This window comes from Uranotaenia lowii, chromosome 1 (assembly GCF_029784155.1).
Source record: "Uranotaenia lowii strain MFRU-FL chromosome 1, ASM2978415v1, whole genome shotgun sequence".
Lineage (NCBI taxonomy): Eukaryota > Metazoa > Arthropoda > Insecta > Diptera > Culicidae > Uranotaenia > Uranotaenia lowii.
The window spans coordinates 11,723,522-11,746,436 of record NC_073691.1 but is presented as its reverse complement, the minus strand read 5'-3'; the positions used below and the strand labels follow the sequence as shown (position 1 = coordinate 11,746,436).

General features: G+C 41.8%; 1 protein-coding gene across 1 annotated transcript; it reads right to left on the bottom strand.

The window, feature by feature from the left end:
• Positions 1 to 283: 283 nt before the first annotated feature.
• On the bottom strand, positions 284 to 20,991 carry LOC129753970 (protein wings apart-like). The gene is made up of 8 exons (XM_055749824.1): positions 20,638 to 20,991; positions 18,985 to 19,281; positions 18,016 to 18,920; positions 2,827 to 5,803; positions 2,455 to 2,758; positions 2,303 to 2,382; positions 1,757 to 1,947; positions 284 to 1,692 (listed from the first exon to the last, which is right to left on the bottom strand). Exons 2-8 carry the CDS (start codon positions 19,139 to 19,141, stop codon positions 1,483 to 1,485), a joined length of 4,824 nt encoding a protein of 1,607 aa, XP_055605799.1. The 5' UTR covers positions 19,142 to 19,281; positions 20,638 to 20,991; the 3' UTR covers positions 284 to 1,482.
• Positions 20,992 to 22,915: the final 1,924 nt, after the last annotated feature.

Here is a 22,915-nt window from a genome sequence, read left to right as displayed (position 1 = left end):
CACATTGTCGTCAAAAATCCTGTTTTCGATGATAAAACCCCAAATTGTATTTTATTGATAAAATTTATAATAGAAATATTTGCAACTCACAGCTCCAAATCTTTTTCTTAAAACAGAATAAAGAAGGTCCTCGGCAATGGAATTTAGAAAAAAAATTGTTTGTTCTCTATACAGTCTGTGTTGCATATGCACAGGCGTTTTATTTTTTCCAGTAATGTGCCTTCTTTCCTGTTTTAGATAGCAGAGGGAACTTTCTTTCGTACATCTCAAGTGAACTGCAAACTTGATTTTACATCTCAGCTTTATTTTAAAAAAAATGTGATTCTCTTTTCGTATTTCTATGCATCTCTGTCGGGTTTTTCTGTTATTAATGATTTCCTCTTAATAATTTAAACAGTTCATATATTTATAAGTATATATTAATCGTTACTATTTACATTCATTTTATGTCTTATTTTAATTTTATTACTGATGCTGCGTCTTGCTTTGCCGGTCGATTGATTAAATGTTCGAAATCGGAACTTAGTTTTTGTGTGATTTTTTCCATGTTGTTTTTAGATTTAGCTTTTTTTTCTGTCGTCTCTTTTTGTTATTAATGAAAGCATCACCAAAACTAACGTACCTGGTATTTTTTTTTGTTCTGGTTTTGTTTCGCCGTTTAAATTATTTCTACTCAACTAACATCGCTACTTTTAACTGTACAGAGCTACCCACATTGATCATCTGTTGTTATTTGATATTTGTCCGTTTTTTGAAAGAAAACGAACAAGAAGCTAATATCCCATAAAAAAGTGGTCATTTGCTTAACGTTTTGAGAATTTTGTGGGTATTTTGGAAGCTAATACTAGGGAGACGACAACGATCGACAACTTCTTACGGTCCTATTTAAAGTATTTTTAAGGAGAGAAAAAACGGTGTGTTTGTGTGAACAGAGAGTGGGACTCATTCCAAAATACTTTATCGCTAGAGGTTTCTGAATAAGCAGACAACATGCAAGGATGAGAGAGGGGACGAAACAACCACATTGTTTATAATTATTTTTACACACTTAATTCTAGATTGTTGTTGGCTATTGAATTCTGCGAAAAGAAAAACTCTAGTCGTCGACGGATTGTTGCTTTTTTTTGCAAGGGTAATGAAACGTTGAAACAAGTGCAAAATAAAAGATTGTTTCCATACGAGTTCGATCAGCGTTTTTTCAACAAAACAAACTAAAATTTAATTCAACCAGTCTAATTGCAGCACAGAAACAAAATCATTTAGGGTATTTATATTTTCTCATTTAAAAAAATCCTAAATATTCCTTTACAATTAAACCACTCACTAAAATTTTGCCGTTGACAATAAAATAGTTAAATCTGAATGTGTGTACTTGCGTCGATGAGAACATTCGGTTTTGATGACTCTCCTAAAAGGCTAAGCTTGGGGTCCACCCACCCACACATAAATGGATTCAGAGGCGGGGGGACCTTACTTCCGCAATCAATAATGCAGCCGATTGGATGAACGAGATCCATACCGTTGTGGGGTGGCGTTGCTGGAGGAAGTGGCGGAAGTAGAGGATTCCGATTGCTGCAGATGGCCACGACTGGTGGAAGGCTCGGCCGTGCTTCGTTCCGCCGAATCCAATCGTTTCAGCTGGTCGATGATGTTCTTGGTTTGGCGCACGTGCTGAAGACTGAGTGCGTCGGACTGAAATGAAGCAGTAGGAACGTTAGAAAACCACCGATTAAATCAACTTAAGTGTAAAACTTACATTGGCCGTCAGGTTCAGGAAGTTGTAGTACTTTTCCAGCGACGTTACCATCATCACGAAGTTGTTGTCCTTCAGGTAGGTCCGAACGATGCGTTCGTTGTCCTCACTACCGATCACGATCCAACCGATCAGCAGACACACGTAGCTGGCCATCAGTGTGTGTTCCATGTGGTGACCGGCTTTTTGTAGCACTGTGGATAAAAAGAGACATGAATCATTTTGTATTTTATAATCTACTTATTGTATGTGAACTTAATGGAAATTAAAAGATTTGTAAATTCCTACAGTTGCTGATCGTTTTATCTTTTTTTTTTAGTAAAGTTTTTTTACCAATTTTAGCGAATTTGTTGGATCGAATTTGTAATATTACTATTTATTTTTAACGCAAATGAAATCTCTTAGTTTTCATTCAGTTTTCTGGTAAATTCTTCAAGTTTCTATTTTTTTTCTCGTCAAAATCTCGTTTCTCAGTGAAATTTAAGTAAGCCATACACGATTGATTAGTCAAAAATATGTTTCAAAAACGTGCTAGATAATTTCACTTACACTTAGTTACAGTTTCCTCAATGTCTTCACGTGTTTTCGACTTCGCGTCCAGGATAGCATCGGTATTTTTCTCAGCATACCTAAAAGAAGGCAATGAATAAATATAATCAACCAATAAGATTTCATAAATGTTTATAGCCTTCAAACCATACCTCGCCAACTCATCCTGCCGATAGAAGTACTCGACCAGCGCCTGTATGGCAATCTGGGTTCCATCTGAAGATGCGGGCACCGATGACGAGGAGGAAGGATTGTTAAATTCGTCCGGAACTCGCGCCGTCATCAGTAATTGCCGATTGGCCTGGGTGTACATGGTCAGATTGATCAGAAACAACAGCACCAGGATGTTGATCTCGAAGATCAACTTCTGCGGCACGTAGTCACCGATCCGCAGCAACAGGTGCAACGTGGTGGCGATCACGTGCGGCTGCGATCCCAACACAGTGGCACCGTAAGCTGTTTAAAGTAAAAAAAAAACATGTTTTAAGAGAATTTAAAATTTTGATAAAAAAAGGAAAACTTACCAGCTTCATTGAAGGGGTGGGTTAAGCTGATGAAGATCTTGAGCACCGGTGGGATAACTTCCCGCAGCACCGCTCCTCGATCCTCCTTGGGAGTTGACTCGTTAGTCGGGTACAGTACCACTTCGCTGTCGATCAGCTTGAACAGTTTGGCCAGCGTCAGTATGAGGCTGCCGTTGTTGTAGTTCAGGATGTAGCTCTGGTTTTGTTCGTTCAGCAGGGTAACATTCTCCAGTACCCTTAGGCAGCGTTCGATTTTACGCAGTTTCGAGAGTAGATCGTCGGTCCACTCGACGACGTAATCAGAGATTTCCTTGCAACAGTCGGACACCGTTTTTATTAAGTGTTCTAGGCCACCGAGGTTCCGCAGCTCGTCTTTGAACCAATCGCCCGCTCGTTTGGAGGTGAGCGAAAGAAGTGATTCCATCGCTAGAGATCCAACGGAGAAGTGGTCCAAATCCATGTGCTTTGCTTTGCCGGAGTTTTTGATTTCCTCACAAAGTTCACGGACCTTCTGTTTGTTCTTTTCCAGTTGTCCGCGAGTCATGCCACCTTCGGTACTTCCCGATCGATGGTCGGTGTCCAGGAGGTTTAGCATCAGTTCAAGTGAGTCCCTATCGAGATCCATGTTCAGGGTATCTTGCGACAGGACAAACATAATGGCAGCTGTACAGAGACCTAGACCTTGATCCAGATGTGCGTCTCGAAGGGCTTTGAAGATGCGTGTCCCCACGCCATGCGCGCGGACGTGCATTCGGAAGGCAGGGGTCATACACTTGGTAGCGAGCGTCATCGCCGATAGACACCGGGTGGCGCTCGGATTGTCCGGCTGCAACGCCGAAAGAATGTACTCTACATCGTCATCCATCTCTTGGAATTCTCCGATTTCCTGGATTTGGTGGGCGTTCTTCACATTACGAACTACGGTGTAGAAGGGTTTGACTCCTCGATCGCAGCGCAGTTTATTGTCCACCTCGAAGTCGTCGTCTTCGAAGTCCATTGAAGAGTTGCCGCCGCCAGAGTTTCGTATCCTGGTGACGCGAGACAATCCGGACGGTTCTCCTTCAAAGGTGTCAACTTGTTGTTCGTTTTCACCATCCGCAAGGTCTCCCTTGTCCTTGCCACCGTCTCCATCACCATCGTCGTCCCATTTGTGTTTGTACATGTGTCGTTTTTTGTCTGCCGCCTCGGCACTTCCAGTCAACGGTCGGCTTTTGAAGATACTTCCTTTCTTTTTAGAGATCACCAATTTCACGGGTTGTTGTTGACTTGGTTCGGCTGAAGCTGCTCCAATAGAGCTGAGGGGAATGGTGATTGGTGGTACCGTGAGGGTACTGGCAGGGGCAGCCGAGGGAACACCACTTGCCGGACCGTTTCCGGGGGTTTCTGCCAGTGGTCGACTTTCTTGTTGCTGTAAAAGTTGTTGCTGCTGTTTGGCCAATTCCTCGCTGCGGAAGTAGGACTTTTTGAATTTGTTCTTGATTTTGTACTCTGTCGGTTCGGGTTTGTTCTCGTCCTGGAACGGAGTTGGGACTGTCGTCGGGGGAGGTGCGGTTCGGGAAGCGCTGGTCGTCAGATCAAGTCCGGTCGATGCGGAACTAATGGACGAGGGAATTTGCACCACGCTGGTTTCACTTCCGGAAGCTAGGGTGAATGGATCAGGTTGTGGATCGATGACGGGCTGTCGGTTTGGACTAGTCAATGGTGAAGGATCCGGTTGGTAGTCTTCGGGCACGACGTTCTTCTTTCGTCGCCCGTACTGCCTAGTGGCAGCTTTGACAGGAGCTGGAGGTGGTGATGGTTCCCGAACGGGTTCCGGTGTTGGTTCTTTCGTTTTGGGTGGTTCAGCAACGGCTTCAACGACATTATTGTTATTATTGCGATTGCGCGTTGAACGACCGAACTTTTTCACCGGAGGCTCTACCGAAGAAGGTACAACCGTTGGAACCGGAATCGGTTCGGGTTTCGTTATCACTTCCACATGCTGCTTCATTTTGCTGCTTCGAGTAGCTCGCGCTGGTTTCGTCACTTTTAAACTTAACTTCAGCACTTGAACACGTTCTTCACGTGGTGGAGGATCTTTGGTTTCCTCAACCACCTTGGTCTGATCTTTCGGCTCTTCTTCTTTGTTGTCCTGTGTATTTTCACTTTCAAAATTTATTTCTGAGGGCGGTGCCGCCGCCGTCGAACTGTTTTGACTATTCTGACTATTTTGCGAAAGTTCAAGATCGCTACCACAATCACTCGATCCCCGGCTATGGATTATTCGACAATCTTCGGCCGCTGCTGCGCCGGCATGTTGCGGAGTGTTATTCGACGAAGCACTACCCAGAATCGAACTCTGCGAGTCGAAATCATCGTTACCGGATGGAGAAGCTAAGGTTCGGTACAGCTCGTAGGCATCCGTTCCCGGTAGCGGGAATGTTGGTCTACTGATGGGTAATACTATGGGGTCTACCCGTAGATCGTCTGCAACACCTGCCAAAAGGTCCTCATCTCTGTTAACGACTTCTTCTTCTTCTTCGGGATGATCAAATTCTTCGACACCCGTTCCCCGTTTGGCCCGTTTGCTGGCACGACCCTTCTCCCGAGCGATGGCTCGCTTCTTGAAGTGCCTAAGCTCTTTCTTGCTTTCCTTTTTACTTTTGCTCGAAGAGTTGCCGCTTCCGTTGCTTATTAGACTCTTGCTGAGTGAGATTTTTATCTTCAAGTCGTCTTTGCGGGGTTCAACTTCCGGTTGCTGTTCTACCGGGGGGACTGATGCCGATTCTGGTGCCGGTGATTCTACTTCGACCGGAAGAGGAGGAGAAGGTGCTCTCGTAGCAGGACTGGCAACTTTTACTGGAGGTTCCTGTTCGAGTCGCTTGGGAGTTGTCACGACTGGAGGCGTCGGAACCGAATGATGAGCAGGCGTCAGGGGGGCAGCATGTGGCGGTGAGTAGACACCTTCACTGTCGGTGCTTACAAGGCGGGAGGTTCCCTGCAATTAGAGAAACAAATTTGGTGGAGAAAGGTTATTAATGAGAGTGCAATTAGCTGGTGTTACAGTAAAAAGCATCTATTGGCGTCAATTCCAATTACCTCTATACTATGTTGCATTTTCCTGTAATAGTAGTAAATTCAATTCCAAGGGTAGATTGGCGCTTTACAAACCAAATAGGTATGCAGTTACAGTTTCTGTTCAAAATTATTCACCAAATATGCACGGCAAGAATGTGATCAAAGTTTCCGTCGTGCGCTCCACTCGGAAAGCCACTGAGCAACATCAGCAAAGCTAAGTAAAGTGGCTACGACGATTCACACATTTGGTTAGTTGGCCAGATAGGAAGGTACCTTGTCTTTACTCTATACGATACGATACAAGCGAGTAGGTGTAATCAAACAGAGCTAAGTTGTTTTATTTTTCGCCGAAGTGAGCAATCTTGTGGAGTGCGATAAGAAGCGCACCCTAGCACACTCATACCAAATTGTTTTCCCGTAGCACGTAGCTAGTAGAAACACAGTTACGGTTTGGAATGTTTACTAATTTCAACTACACTGTTATGACTAACTCCCATTTTTACTTAGCCATGGAGAAAAACTTTTTTTTGGTGTTTAAAAAGCGATAAAGCTCAATTATTTCATTAAAAACTCTTCTACAAAACAAACGTTTTCGCAAACACTTAATCCACCTCGTGTGCCGCCTCGTTCGTTAGATCGATTGACGATAGTCTGTGCGACTAAGCTCAACCGACTCTGCCTAGTGTATTGGTATTAATTTCGTTTAAACGCAAATTAGCACGAATACGAATAGCAGCTACTAACTAGGTATAGACGGTGTTGTTTTGTCCCGTCTCGGTTTTCTCATCGGAGACGAACCTTCGCTCAATATTAACAGGTGCTTCGAAGTTTTTCACCTCAGGGCAGACTGAGTCAGTTTTTTTGAATACCAAGCGTAAGAATGTTTCAAAGTTTAAGCTTTTTTTAAAGTACGTTATTTAGGAACAAAAGTTGGGCAGACCAATGCCTGTTCTATAAACCTTCACTTTATTTGGATGACTCATCACACCCTCACATCCCTTATATAGGTGAGCAGTATTAAACCGATAGAAAACGACAGTTCAGGTTTCCTGAATGGATGTCGAGCAAAAAGAAAACAGAAATCAAAAGTAATAAAAAATCAGTATAAGCATATCGACACCGATTACTTGTCGTCGTCGTCGGTTGTTTGATTCACTTATTACCTACTCCTCGTATGAAATGAAAAAAGATGAGATTATAGCGCGAGGCGAAGAAGTAGTAAACTGCCAAACGAAAACGAATATGTCCCTGAGCCGGGTCGGTTTCGCAGAAACGGTCGAGTATGTGTATCAGGTGTCTCACGCGTGTTTAGGGGAAGGTAATTCCTTCCATAATAACCTAAAGTATGCAAAATTTCTGCGTGCGTGTTTTTTAAAGCGTTGATAATGGTTGGGTATCTTTCAAAAATTGTAGTGCTTTTCGTAATGCTTTGGGACAATACGAGACTTATTGATTTTTCCGGAAAAGACAAAAGCAATATATTTCGACATTTTTCGTAAGCATAAATAGAGCTAAATAGTGCTATCAAAATAAGTTGACCGACCTATAATAAACATAATAAAATGAGTAAGTGACTTCCCTTAGGAACATCTGCAAAAGATTCCTGATAAATTTACAAATGCTTGTCGATTAATCAAATAGGAAAACAGCTACCTTGTAGAACACGTTCAACTTTACGGACTACAATTCCCCGAGGAACCTTAAAAAAGGTTTTTTTTTATTAGTGAATCACCCAAATGGTAAATTCTTTTTACAGATTGCATTCCAAGGCACGGCGAGCCACCGCATCTTCCCAGTATACTACTCCGGGTCCATGGGTGCAATTGGTCGACTCTCGATATTATATGTACCCCTACGCCCCCTTGGGCTCTGGCCATAATTCCTATCCAGATTTATAACGAAGGCTATACCCGTGATAGAAGACCGTTTTCCCACAAAGCGCTCAACGGCAATACTCGTTTATACGTACTACTCCAGCATATATACGCCCTGCCTCTTGTTACGATTCAAGACTAAGGACCTCGCCTCTGACGACTCGAGGTCCGGCCCTTACTCGTAACTCGAGGCTCGCTTGGTTTCCACGCTTATCGTGCGCTCCGCCTCTGTTCGAGACCACTGCTAGAGACCAATGACCTCTCCTCTAACGACTCGAGGTTTTGAATCCACTTGGTTTGACTCGAGGAACTCTCCTCTTTGCCCGTTCGTGTGCCGAATCGAGAGTAGCTTATCCTGGACACGCGCCTGTCACAGTACACGTCCGGAGCTTTACGAAACTACTCGGATGATTCCCGGCGAAGACGTCATCTTACACCAACTCGAGTGACTCACCCGTCGACGACGTGAAGTCACTCTACCCGACAGTATTCCGCGGCGTGAATACCCTCCCCCCTACGAGTTCGACAGCGGAGAAGGTCAGGCAGCTCGGCATACGCGGAAGGTAGAGTCTTATCTTTGTATGTTTTACTGCCAGGTTCGGACGGACATTACTCAGATGCTCCCCGACGAAGGAGTCACCCTACACCGGTCGCGGACTGGTGCTGGTTCCAACTCCTTTGCAGGGCAGTCATGATCCGGATGAACCCATCGTTGACCACGCGTCAAGTGTTGGCATCCTCACTTATCCTCCGCACGTTGTTGTCGGCTGTCGTGTCTGGTCCGCAGGCAGCAAGCATGTTAGTGCATACAGTTGAACACTACGTGCTCTAGTGTCTCAACTGTGTCACCGCAGTTTGGGCAGAATAGTAAAGCCACGTATCCAAACCGATGGTGGTACTGCATGAAGCATCCGTGACCAGTAAAGAACCGTGTCATGCAGAAATCCACCTCTTCATGTCTCCGATCTATCCAATATCGGACGTTAGGGATCAAGCGATGGGTCCACCGGCCGCGTTCCGAGCTGTTGCTCCCAGCTGGACATCGAGGCCTCTCTGGCATGTGCCTGTGCTCGTAGCAGAAGATATCTTCCTCTAGCAAGACTGAGATAGGCATGACTCCCGCTACAACATCAGCAGCTACCGAGGACACCGTTCGGTATGCGCCAACTCGCAGGTTCATCAGCCGCTGTACGCTGCAGAGCTTTTGCAGATTGCACTGCCTGCTCAAGGCTGCCGCTCCGCCCTACTGCAGCGTATCGCCGAGTTGTTCGATATGGCCCGTGAGAGGGCTGCTGTTGCCATTGCCGCTCTTTTACAGGCGTAGTCGACTTGTGCCGTAAAGCTCAGCCGGTCGTCGAGCATCACCCCCAGGTACTTGATCGCACGCATGGATTCGGTTGCGCAAGGTCCAGCTACATTCATCCCTGATTGTGCTCAGGTTGGTGATCAGCACCATCTCGGTCTTGTGGTGAGCCGGGCGCAAGCTCTTGGAGCGCATCCAACTTTCCACCTTCTCAATTGTTACTGTGGACCTCTCCAGTTGATTGACCCGATGCCACGTCGTTGGGAATCCCACAATTCTCACTCCCGTAGGGAGAAGCAGTCTCAGCAGTTCGTCATAAACGATGTTCCACAATACCGGGCCAAGTATCGAGCCAACCCCTGCCGGGACACTTACTGTTTCCAGTCCCTCACTGGTCATATACTGTAGTTGGCGATTACCGAAGTAACACTACAGATATATGCCGGAATCCTCATACGAATGAGCGACGACGCAATCGCTGCCCAACTGACGCTATTGAATGCGTTCTTCACGTCAAAGGTGACCACCGCGCAAAACCGGTCTCCTCTCCTCTTTTTCAGTCTGGTTTTGTCTGCCCTTTCGATGACACGTCGAATGGCATCCACCGTACTGTGGCCTTTCTGAAAACCAAACTGTTTATCGGATAAATCGTTCGCACCTTCGGTGTAGAGCTGTATCCTGCTCTGGACCACCTTCTCTAGCATCTTTCCAGCAGTATCTAGGAGACATATCGGGCGATAAGCTGATAGGTTACCTGGTGGCTTACCCGGTTTTGGCGGGAGCACCAATCGTTTCCACAAGTCTGGGTAGACCCTCTCATCCACGTATTGTTGCTGTGGCTGTGATGACCGGAACATTTCGGAATGTTCCATGAGCGCGGCCTTCACAGCTACGTTAGGGATACCATCCGGACCCGGAGCTTTGTTCACCGGGATAAACTTAGCAATGTCCCGTAGTTCCTCCTGCGAAAGAGATGCCTGAAACGTGCCTTTTTGCTCGCCTTGATCTCTTGTAGATTACATGTTCAAAAACCATCGACAAGCAGCACAGTATCTAAAAGGGTCTCGACTTGTGCATTACTGTTTTCGAATTCTATAGGAAACATAGCTTTATTAGCGACCATTCAAATATCATGTACTTAACACAATTTTCGATCATTTTCGATCCCCTCGCTTCTACGTTACACATTCTTTTCAGAATTTCTATCCGAAATTCACAAAGCGTAACAAGATGACCGAGTAGGAAAAAAAAATCAAAATCTTAAGATTTTCTTACTAAAAAAGACATCACTTTTCATCAATAAGGCTAATTAAGGATAATTAAGTAACAAACATAAAATAACGGTGGTTAACCTCTTCATAAAATTTCAAATTTATATTTTGTGAATTGCAATTGAATGTTGAAATATTATGAGTCAAATGTTAAGACAAACAGAAATATTTCATGACGGCGATCTCATTTCAATCAACACATTTCAATAATCAACGAGTTCAACCTTGCCGCAGCGCTCGATGGCCAGACAGCCAACCACATGTAGGTACCTCCCATCTTAGCTTTCAATGAGAGAAATCGAAGCTGTACTCGGGAGCCTCTTCATCATTGCGGGCCATTGATTGAAAACCATCCAAATAATAAATATGTTGGTAGTTACCTATCTAGAGCTAGAGCTATATAACGCCGAACGATAAGCACTGAGACGGGAAGAACGTGACACAGTGACTCGAATTGTCGTATGAGTGGGTTTTTATTTTTATTATCATTTTGGTATCGCGCTAGTGGGTTTCCACCATACCGCACATAAGTATTCGTACATAGGGCGGCTGGCAGTTAGGTCCACTTATTCTTGTCGATTGTTTTGGTACCGTTTCTTTTTTTTCTGGTGGCAGCTTGTGCGAGCTGAGCTTCTGGTGGAAGCAAACAGAATCGAGCTAACCGTTTTGAGGAGGTTGGGTTCCAGTTATGCTAACCGATGGACAAACGGAGAGCGCGTGTTACGAGCCTATCGTTAGCTGTTTTGTACTCATGTGATAATTATGATGTTAACAGCGGAGTAATTCTGCTATATGCGTATAATCGCATCTGGTGGCTGTGTGCGTTATTAACTGTAGTTGGCTTTGTATTTTACATAATTTTTAACCTTCAACGCGCCACAGCTTTGATCAAGCTACGATGGAAGTTTCTTATTTCGTTAGCTGATGGATAGCCAGATGCTTTCCTAAACGAATTCTATCGTTTGATATCCTTCCAATTCTTGCACACACATACAGCTACAAAGCCCACGGAGGGAACAGATTGAAGTTACGCTGTTTGTTACTTCCTGTGGTGCTATGCTATTGCATCAGGCTTCTATTTTAAAAATCTATTAATCTATTAGCTATCAATCAAGAATTGTGATTGTACGTATTTAAGTTATTACCTTCAATATCGATACAGTCTACAGACGCTGAATAAGAGTCGCTCAATTCATCCAATAAAACATTCAAAACACACAAAATTGTCAACACAATCGTCCCCGATGGCTTATTGACAAAAGAAAGTCACTACTAATCGCGAACCGGAAAAGATATCTGCGCTACTTGGTCGTTAAAGAATGGATAACACAGAACGGATTTGTACAAGAATTGAAAAAAAATATACACGAACTTATTCGAATTTACAAAACGACCGTCAAACAACAGACCAACGGAACGAACGTCCGACCGCTAGAAAATTTTCAACCGTATAGGTACGAAATGAATGAGAAACACGAAATGACGAAATCCGAAATAAGCGGTTCGCTCTCTCTTCAACATGTTTCCGTTGCTTTGCTTGTTGTGGACAGGGTTGCCCATATACATGATTTTTCAGGATTTGCTTGACTTTTGGATGACGAACCTGATAACCTGATAAGCCTCACCCGCATAAATCAGTATCATAAATTGGCCATTCCTGTAATCTTTTTCCCGAGACACCATAAAGATTACTCTAATAGTATTGGATTATAAATGGACGATTAAATAAATAGTATTGGAATCGTCTGGACACACTTTACGATACAGTGAACGGGTCGTTAAGTAGAGTTACGATTAAATGAAGATTAATTTTTTCGAACCAGTTCAATCATACGTGTTATCTTTTTTAAATGATCCATCCATAAAACGATGACGATACAGCATATCCTCATTCAACAATGTAAAGATTCATAGGTTTTCGTAAATTTAACATAATTTCAATTTGGTTTTGGGATACAATGAAAAAGATTTACATCATTTTAAAACATTTATTTTATTCGTAGTTATTGAGTCACATACTTATCTTACTTTTCATCATATCCTGACATTTTTTGGATGTTGTGTGTAGCACCGTATGCAGCATACCCATGGGTGTTGCTTGCAACGATCGGGTTTGGTTTTGACCATCTCGAAGAAGTGGCCGCTCGGTCGTTGATTACATTATGCGGATGCCAGTTTTTTCACTGCTGCTGCACTATTGGCTGCATTCAGATTCGCACTGCTGCTACGTGGAGTTGCTTCCTGCTGCTTTCGGTAGCAGGGTTCTTCCTCCAAACCTAGAACAATGTGCGGTTAAAAAAACATTGAAATCTTTCGCGTAACAATATTAATTTTATTAGATTTCACTTACCTCTACGCTTGGGCTGTTGTGATCCTCGATTTTAAATTGGATCCGTAAAATCTAAACGACTAACACTTCCCGAAGACTTTTTTCTAATTTATCTTACCGCGTGTTCTCTGACAGTACATATGAATTGGGGCGTGTTGCAAAAATACGCAGTTTATTTTGAAGACCATTATTTGTATCTTTCAGAAATAATTTTTTATCATTTCGGTGCGTTGCAAAAATAATCAATTTGTGTTTAAGAATATTGATCGTATCATCCAGAAATCATATTTTATCCGTTCTAGCACAGGCACGTCGAGCCAAGACGCATCAGTGAACGTTAATATTAATGTAATCAGAAAGCAATAATACGGAAGATTTAGAGTATCGTATTAACCTATGCGGGCAGTTTTTCACTGATTTTTTTTAAAATAAGCCTGTTTTTTTGTGAATATAGTGGAAAATGGATAGTAAGGAAATGCATAAGGGGCCGTTCAGATACCACGTGGACAGAAAAATGAGATTTTTGACACCCCCCTCCCCCTCCGTGGACAAGCGTGGACATTTGGCAAACCCCTACCCCCCTCCCCGGATGTCCACGTGGACAGATTTGAAATGGTTTTTTTTTAATCTCATTTGACAGTTAGAAAACACTACTTTTTGCCTATTTGTTATTGGAATGGCTGATTTAAACAAAAAAAAAAGAAATAGGATTACCTTATATAAAATAATTTAAAAAAAAATAAATTCAAAAATTATCATATTTATCACTTGCTTTCAAGTGATAATTAATTGTTTAAACTTAAACTGAAAAGCTTTGTAATTTTAAGATTCAAACATCTTAATATTTATTCACCCTTAGAAAAAAATTTGAGAAGAAAGTATGTCCACGTGGACATGACCCAAACCTCTACCCCCCTCTCCGTGGACAAGCGTGGACATTTCCATATAACCCCCCTCCCCCTAAGTTGTCCACGTGGTATGTGAACGGCCCCTAAAAGACATTGGTGGGGGTAAAAATGTGGATTGACGACAGAAAAAAGGTCCTCACTTTGACCGAAATTTCCGCTAAAAACCCTAAAAACCAGCATGTATCCTGAATTTTAACCTCATGTCACTGAATTTTGAAAAACAATGTTGGCAACCCTGGTTGTGGCTTGTATAATCTCTCTCATTCAATCGCGTGCTCTTAAAAATTCACGATAGATGTGTTAGTGTGAGTGGCAGTTTGTCGTCGGACAAGATAGGTAGAGAAGAAGGTAAAACATTGCGCTTAACCTCAATCGACAGAGCCGTGTAAACGCAGGGTAAAAAATAGTTATGGAACTTCGAACGATATGTATGGGATTTGAAACAAAATTACAATTTATGAAAAATCGCGAGGTCTTATTGTTCAAATAAGTTTACAGTCGCATTCTTTGAAATAACATGTGTTGAAATTAGTAAAATTTATGTTCTAATGCTTTCAATATTCTGACTACGAGACAGTTTTTTTTTGGAAATTTAGCAGAATTTCTGCAAAACATTCGAATTTCGGAAAGCATTTTCGCAAATATAGTTGTAAAAATATGCTAAAAAATGACTTGTTGCAACTTGTAATGAATGCTACTTTATTTTAGGTCCAACAAAATTTAAAAACAATCAGTTATTAGGAATTTAGCAAAATGCAATTTTATTAACTCAATTAAAAATCTACGTAAAAATTATGTTTTTCAACCGCATAAGCGCTTAATGAATTGTAAATACATTGGTTAACATTTTTATATTTTTTGCAGAATTTTTAAATTAGTAGTTTTTCTAGAAAACCAATAGTTTAAAAAAATTCCATACATTTTTGTGGAATTTCTATAACTATTTTTTGGTTGGCCTACTAATACATATGCAAGCAACGGAGTAGCATACCTAAAGAATCTAGCTATCCTGGTCGTCGGATAACCTCGTTTTGTTTTCACTTTTCTGGCGTGTTTGTTCAAAAGGTCGTTCCAGATGGTTTCTTTCCCTCGACTAACGTTAGAATAGTTTACAAGAAGTCGCTTTTCGGGCTACGTTTCCAACCCTTTTTGGAATCATGAGTGTTGATTAGACTCTTAAAACTTAAATGGATTGCTTTCTCCTCATTCAGTGCTACCCAGAAGAAAAATAAAAACGACCTTCTGAATAATTAGTATAGAAACTATCGAGGTTTATTGGGCAGTTGACACCAATACATAAATTACAACTTAACCGCTCTTGTCGGAGTTGTTTCACATTGCACCGAGAGAGAGAGCTATCGGAAGCATTCGTCGAATTAACCACTCAGCAGATGGGCGGAGAATTAATAGGGCAAAGGACTCGATCGTTGCACAATTTATACCAATCCAGGCACAGTTACCAGATGCTTCTTAAATAAATATAGGTAGGTACGAAAAGCATTTTCCAGCTAATTTTATCGTCTTGTAAAAATTTATGAAGATCATAGTAATCTGGATGTTAGAAGTTAGGTGTTAATGATTTGTTATATAAATTTCCACTCTAATTCTGATGAACTAATAGATGAAGATATTCCTCTTTGGCGCTGCAGAAATTTTGATAACTTTCTGAATGTTAAATTCTTCCTGACTTTTTCAAGCTCGTGACCGGTGTCATTAAGCTTAATGGTTGATCAGAACAGAGTTAAAACTGAAGAATGTTAGGGACTGATGATGACAAGGAGTTGAAAAACAGATTGTTCGAGAAGCTGTTGAATCAATTAGATATTCGTAGTCGTCACCAAACAACTGTTGAATACGCTCCAGAAACTGGCCAACAGTATTCCAAGCAGAAATTCAAGCCATTCTAGAATGCACTATTGCCGTTGGACGCATAATTGTCACATGTGACATTTCGACGTTTTTCACTTTTTGATGCCAATCGTCATAATTTGATACGTATTATTGAAATTCTTTGTCGAAACATAAAGTTTATTCTAGAAATTTTAAGAAAAATTCAAAGTCAATTTGTCACACTGGGACAAATGGACGCATAACTGTCACACTGAGACGATTGGACGCATATTTGTCACACTCAAGAAATGAACGTGTTATAACTTCGGAACGTCTAAATAGAATTTCACCAAACTTGGCATACGAGTCCTTGATAGTCGGGAAGGGATCGCGGAGATATGAAGAGGGGGAGGGTCACTGTTATCGCGACATCCCAGCACGTGCAAGAAAAACTCTGCAAACTGCTTCGGGTTCGTTGCTGGCGCTTGGAATAGTGCATGTAAACATACCCGCTTCATTGCATTAGTCAAATTATTACTCTTCCGGCGCCGTGTAACTGTAATCCACAATTATCCAGGATGGCCATATGTGGTTGCCGGTGGTTTTAGCAGACCATTTTTTTTTGTTTTGCTTTGAGTTTTAGATTTTGGCGCACTTCGCAAAATACCGGAGATGTCTGTTTTTAATGTTTACGAATTATTCCGCCAGAGTTACTTCATCCCGAACTTGTCCCAGGACCGTATTCACTTCAAACGGATTGATTGTCCTCTTCTGGTATCGCTTCTCTCGTGGTTGCAACATTTTCAACACGGCAGTTTACAATTAGTTGAAGAAATGTTGCTTCCTGTTAAGTAAGTGAGCTGCCGCAAATTGCTCCTCCGACCCGCTTTATTGATCGAACCCGTTAAGGACTTCATGTTTGTCACCAGATAATGTTCGCTTTTAAATAATCCGATTCAGACATGATTTTTTCAATTTAAGCTTCCATTCACGAAAAAAACACAAGAGCCACACACGAAATACCAAACCAAACAACTACTGGGAAAATGTTCGTGGTGTGACAAATATGCGTCCATTTTTCGACTATTCATAGAATTTCGCGGCATAAATGTCACACAAGGATTTTCATTGAAAAAACAGTTCATTTTCGAAAAATTTGATCGAGGCTCATATGATAGGAGTATACTTTAGAGATCTACTGCATTGGAGTCAACAAAAATTGCGAAACTGTGCGATAACAACGAAGTGTTTTTGTGAAACTTTGATTGCGTTTTTCTCGCTTTTCCTTTTTGTAACATGTGACAATTATGCTTCCAACGGCAGTATAGGCTGTTTGAAAAGGATACAGGTGGATAAGTCTCTGCATTTTCTCTGGTAGCCAGACAGCTCCTCGAGCACTAAGAACGTTCACATGGAACAGAGTATTTTTATTCTGGATACCAGGTTACTGTAACCTAAGTAACGAAGAATCAGACCAGCTAGTTAGGGAAGGATCTCAGTGACTGTTTATTTGACCTAAATCTTTGTGTGGAGTATCGAGGAGTGCCTTGACTATGGAGCTCAAGAACTGGGTAAGCACCACTATTGTTTCCAACTGGAAAACAGCGGAGGAAGCAACTCGGGCTAAAAGATTCATTGAATCAAGCGCGCAACTCTGCAAAACCATGTTGAACTTAGATTATCAGGATAAACATTATCCAAAACTTCAACTGTAGGTTCTGCAGGTAGAATCAATCTTGAAAAGGTTCACCATGGCGCAAAAGAATCCAGTATCAATTCCGATTAACCGACTTCACCGAGGCAGCAAGTATAAAAGTCAATGTTCAGGAGAATAAGTAGATGGAAATTAACACAAAAATCTATCCAGTAGCCAGATAACGCCTGATGGCTTCGAAACATCTGGTGTTCACGCCAGATCTTTCTACGATTTTTAATTCGAATCTTAACTCAAACGTCAAATACGTATTGTTGTACGCGAATCATGGTGCACATTGCACATATCTGGTGACGACGCGAAACCTGTAAGTTCTGTAGGTTCTCAAACGTGGAACTACATCGCCGTTGTCATCCGAAGGCACTTAACATCGAGATTCTGGAACGTAAGTGAAGATGGATTGAGCAGAGGCTGCTAAGAGTTGAGAAAGAGATTTGCAGAGACACTTGATTGGAATTCAGACGAGCATCCAAGAAGAGACAGGCCCAAAAGCTCGTGGCGGGGTAGTCTTAGCCGCTGAAATTCAAACAGTTGACGAGAACCTTGGCTGGCAGCAACTGAAGACCTGGTTTAGAGTCGTTAGCTTTGTAGTTTATTTTCAGCCCTCTGCGTCGGAACTTTTGGTAGGTTCGGTTGGGTGAAATAGGACAGCTATCGGTTACCAGAGTTTGGTACCAAGTCTCAATAGGTGAGAATAGAAATTTCAGCTAATAAATCGCACAACCATGTACGATTGACTGTTGCGAGGTTAAATTTTTCAAACCAAAGTTATAAAAATATCTAATGATTGTTGTCGGAAACTTACAGTTAAAGATTAAAACTTGGCATCCATTTCATATTTGGAAGTTTTGAGACCAGATTATGTGTGGGTTGACTCAATTCGAATAAAATAAAAGCACTCACCTTTGATATCCGTAGTACAATCGGTGGATGTTCGACGACAGAGGGCGAAGACAGCGGCACCGGTATCTTAACGGTTTTAACGACTCGATCTTCCGCACCACTTCCACTACCAGACTTAGCAGCCGGACTGACAGCCACCGGTACCGGCACAGTTGGAACTGGTGCGGGTGTTGGTACAGCTGCTTCCGCAGCGGGTTCTTCCGCTTGTTCTTCCTGCTCTGAGTCGGCTTCCTCTAAAGTTGGCGGTTCGCCAGCCAGCTTCGAGGGGCCCAACGGAGGAGTGTCCTGTGCTCCCTGCCGAAGCCGAATTATACTGTCGAAACTGTCGTCATCTTCATTGTAGCTTACAACGTTCCGACTGCGGCCGGATGATCGCCTGGGAGCTTCCGGAGGAGCTTCCACCTCCTTTTTCGGTTTTTTCTGTTTCTTTTCTTTCTTCTCCTTTTTGGGCTCGACTTTCGTCTTTGCTTCCGGTTTAATTTCTAAGGGGGCAGCGGATTCTTCTCCTTCAACAACTGGTTGTTCTTCGGGTTTAATTTTTTTCTTGCGACCTCGTTTCTTTGCTGCAACAACGGGTTTATCTTCGAATTTACCCGGTGATTTTGACGACGCCGTAGCTTTAGGTTGATAGAAAGCGGCCCCTGGGCTGTAGGGCGGACTACCCCCAGCTTTCTGGTTAATGCGGGCCTGTAGCTGTGCCGCCTGATGGTGCAGAACCTGCTGCATGTGATGATGTGGCACCGCCGCATCCTGCCGATGTGGATCGGGAGTGGGCGGCGGTAGTACGTTACGACTTTTGAAGAATTTCTTCGGCTTCGGTGCCGCCGGGACCTGCGTGGACAGGCTCTCCAAATTAGAGGAACAGTTGAGCTCTTCCGATTGTTTTGGGCTGGTGCTCTCAAATTCTATAAAAAACAAGAGTAGGAAATTAAGATTTTAACTTTTGAATGAAAAAACAATGTGACTTACCATAGGTCGTGTTTCGAATCGAGGTAAAACTTGTGATACCCCAGCGACCAACAAGACCGGCGGAACGTAGCGGCGTAGGCCGGTTGGTGTTTTCCTTTTCCTTTAACAGCGAATCGATCGGAACGATCAGTCCGTGATTTTTTCCCCACTTGGACATCGTGTTGATTGTATGGTTTATTACAATAATTTATTACAGAGATGCTGCCAGCGTTATATGGAACGTAGCCACGTGCAAACGTTCACGTTGCTTGGTCAGTTTTTGTTTTAATTCACAATAGTTTGCGCGTTTGAATATATCTGAAACAAAAGAAAAAAATGAGTTAGTTTGAAATTGTTGGTCTAAGTAGTTAAATTACAGTAAAACGTTGTAAGAGACGGATTTTTCCGATTTTTTTTGGATCACAATGTTACTGTTAAGTGAGAACTTTGGTTGTTTGTAATCGAATCGATGGTTTATAAAACAGAGGTCAATAACTGACAGAAACTACAATGCGGATTTTCGATCGAATAACAAGACAGGTACCTAATCATAGATTTTTTTTTGCAGTTTTACTTTTTTGTCACAGATTTGTTCACATTGATGTCACTTGAACGGCAATCGTGCCCGAAATAGTAATAATCAAATTGTGGAAGCTTTTCGTAAAAACTTTTATTTTGATGATTTTTTTCAAAAAAATAGATCCCAGGAATTCAGGAAAATTTTGTCTGGAGTTTTTTATTGTAATAAAAGAACGTCTTGTGCGTAACAGCCAACACACAATTTGGTGCAAATCTTACCAATCAAAAGCAAGTAAAAACCTGTTTAGAAACCATTTTTCCAAGTTCGAATGGGAAGAAAAAATAAACAATGAACCAAAAAAGACTGGAAAATGCTTTTCCGTTTCAGCCCAAAACATTAACACACCACACATTCGAAATGTACCCCCGAGGCGAGGACACCAATACTGACCCCGACCCGACAAGTGACTTCACCAATCGAATGGTATTCAAGGCACACATACGGCTTAGAAGGGGACAAAAATATTTGGTCAACCCTACCGATGAGAAAAAAGCAGCGAAGGACGTCGTTGTTTTACTTTTACCCATTCGATAATCGAGTAGGATTTTCAGCAGTAAGTAATCGAAACGAGAGCCTTCTGATAAGACTTTCTATGGCATTGTTTGTAAACAATTTGAGCCACTTAAAACAATTACAAGGTACTCTCCAAGAATAAATGCGTCTGCTAGAAGCCCCTTGAAAGCGCTTTTTGGTGTTATGGAGGCGGCGATTTGTGAGGAGTGGGGGTGCAGCTCTCTTTCAACGTCCCATTCTTCAGTATCCTTCAATGAAATCCATTCGCACAAAAGTGAAATACCTTCTGGCGCTACGCCACCGAAAAAAACTTTTTCCGGTCACAGAAAACATTTCCCACAATACGCGATTTTCCTTTTTCCGACATTCAAATCTCAGCAGATCCAAAATTGGACATTGTTCTTCAGCGCGCGGGGGGACATTCCACTCAAAATACAGACAGAAGGAAAGAATCCCGAATGAACCAAGAAAAAACTTTCAACCAGAAATCGTCCGTCTCTTTCCGGTGGCCGGTGAGATGCATTCGCGTGTAGAAAATAAAACTGCATACACGCATTTTCTGCTCCACCGCCGTGTATTACCTTTCTCGCTCTGGTGCACCCCGTAGCAGCGGGTTTTTGTTGGTGGTGCGCCTTTCTCCTATATTTGGCTGCTTCCTCCAACCAACTACTCCTTTGAACAAGCAGACAAAAAATGAATGATTGCTTCCAGCGAAGGTGCAAATTTGCCTTCGAATTTCCTGCGCCTAGCGGGCTTTCCACCGATGGATTCCGTCCGCATTCGATACTTCCATGCCGCCGGACCGGCCAGGGCTCGGAACGGACCACTTTCGACCGGCGGAACACGACCGGATTTGCTCGAAATAGAAAACTCGCGACGGAAACCGAAGCAGGCGATCGCGACCGAAATTTTATTTACGCGAAAGTTTTTCCTTGGACAGTCGCACGCACCAACACATCCACCCGACGAACGGAGGTTCCTTTAAATCGCACCAACACCAAAGGTGTTATTTACACACTTTACACGTTTTACGGTGTTTTACAGACGGAATCACAGTCGCACACATCGAAAGGGATGGTGACGCGCGAGCTCGAATGCGGCTGATTTTTCGGGCAGTTTATTTTGACGCGAGCGGATTTTCGAGGCGCAAAGCGACGCCGCAAGCTGTCAAATACCGGGTTGGCATTTCGAATGAGGTACGATCAAAAAGCCTTTTGAAATGAACGTTGGTCGAGTCGAACTCTTTGTGTTGAAAAGCGTTACATATTCATTGGCGTTTTATGAATTCGATAAAAAAAATATCTTTGTTAATGACGATAGAGGTTATTGAAGCGCTTGTTTTGCAGAGTAGATAATTTTAACTACTCAATTTGCTAATTATAAGAGTCACCATTCAGGCATTAATAGTTGCAGGATTTTTAACTCATGTGTAGTATCAAAGATTTTAAGTTGTTTTTATTTATTGTTAACCTTTTTTTATTGCCTACTTTTTCAATATTATGATATGAAAGATAAAGTTACACAAAAGGTTTTACATTTCGAGCTTAAACCAGTACATAAAAATAATAATTTTAATGTACATTTTTTTCGAGTACATCTAAAAATATATAGGTATGATCATTTCGAAAGAACTTCTTTGGAAAGTTTGATCCATTATTAACGTTACCCTTAACCCTGTTTTCCGATAAATATATCATGTGAGAAATAAATACAAATTTATGCAATAATCATGATATTTGGGGTGAGTTTCAGATTTGTTTCTCTCGGTCACAGAGTCTGCGTTAGAGTCAACATTCAGGCGTTAAAAACTGCGGAGTTGTTCTTCCATGTAGATTCACTTACAACCAAAATGAAATATGCACGTAGTGATTTTTTGAAGTAATTCGTTTTGTCATGAGCCAGTTAAAACCAAAATGAAGACTCAAGAATACTTAAAAAACACACTCTCAAACAAACAAAAGTTTGTTGGACTGATGATCCGCAGAATGCACAAACGACAGTATGATAAGGGGTTGATAACACGAGTATCTACTTTCAAACGCCTGAATGTTGATAGTACAGTGTCAGTGTGTATAGTGTGTAGTCAAAAGATTTTATATCCAGCGTATGTTAAAATTTAATAAAGTAATTTTAAAATGAAAATGATCCCTACTTTATTAGTTTTGATAATGGTTTATCTTTTTCATTCATTTATCGCTCTTGAATATTACGATTTGAAAGCAAGTACAACATTAGAGCCATAAAATTTTGAACTTGATTGGACGAGTGCTTGCAAATAATAATTCATAAAAATAAGTTTTTTCTCAACATCTCAATAAGCATGCAATGATTAAATTAAACACAACTACAGCAATGATTTCTTTCCTGAAAGTTTTTCGTCCTGAATGCTATACAGCCGGGAGAGCTCAAAATTACTTCCGATCAATACAAATAGATTTTTTGACGCCTGCCCTTTAAGGAGAAGTCATCGTTTCCAATCTAAGAAAATCTAATCCAGAAAAAGGGGATTCGGCACATTTGGCTACGTTTAGTCATTAATGCAAACTGAGAATGGACAAAGATTCCCTAAAAGGTATTTTTGGAAGGAATTGTTCAGATTTTTTTTTCAATTTGAATTTTAGTTTGTAGAAGAAAAGCTTTCAGTTTGATTGTTATGATTATTGCTAAAAACGAAAAATAACGTGTGAAAAAAATGTTTGAGGTTGTTATTGTCTGTTGAGTAGTTTAAATTCATCTGTAGTTTAAGAGCGGCTGAGCATTGACATCCAGTTTTTAACGTTGAAACTTTTAATTAAGTAATGTTATAAACAACTTTAGTTTAATGACCTCTCTGGCTTAGAAGATAGGGCTACAAAACAA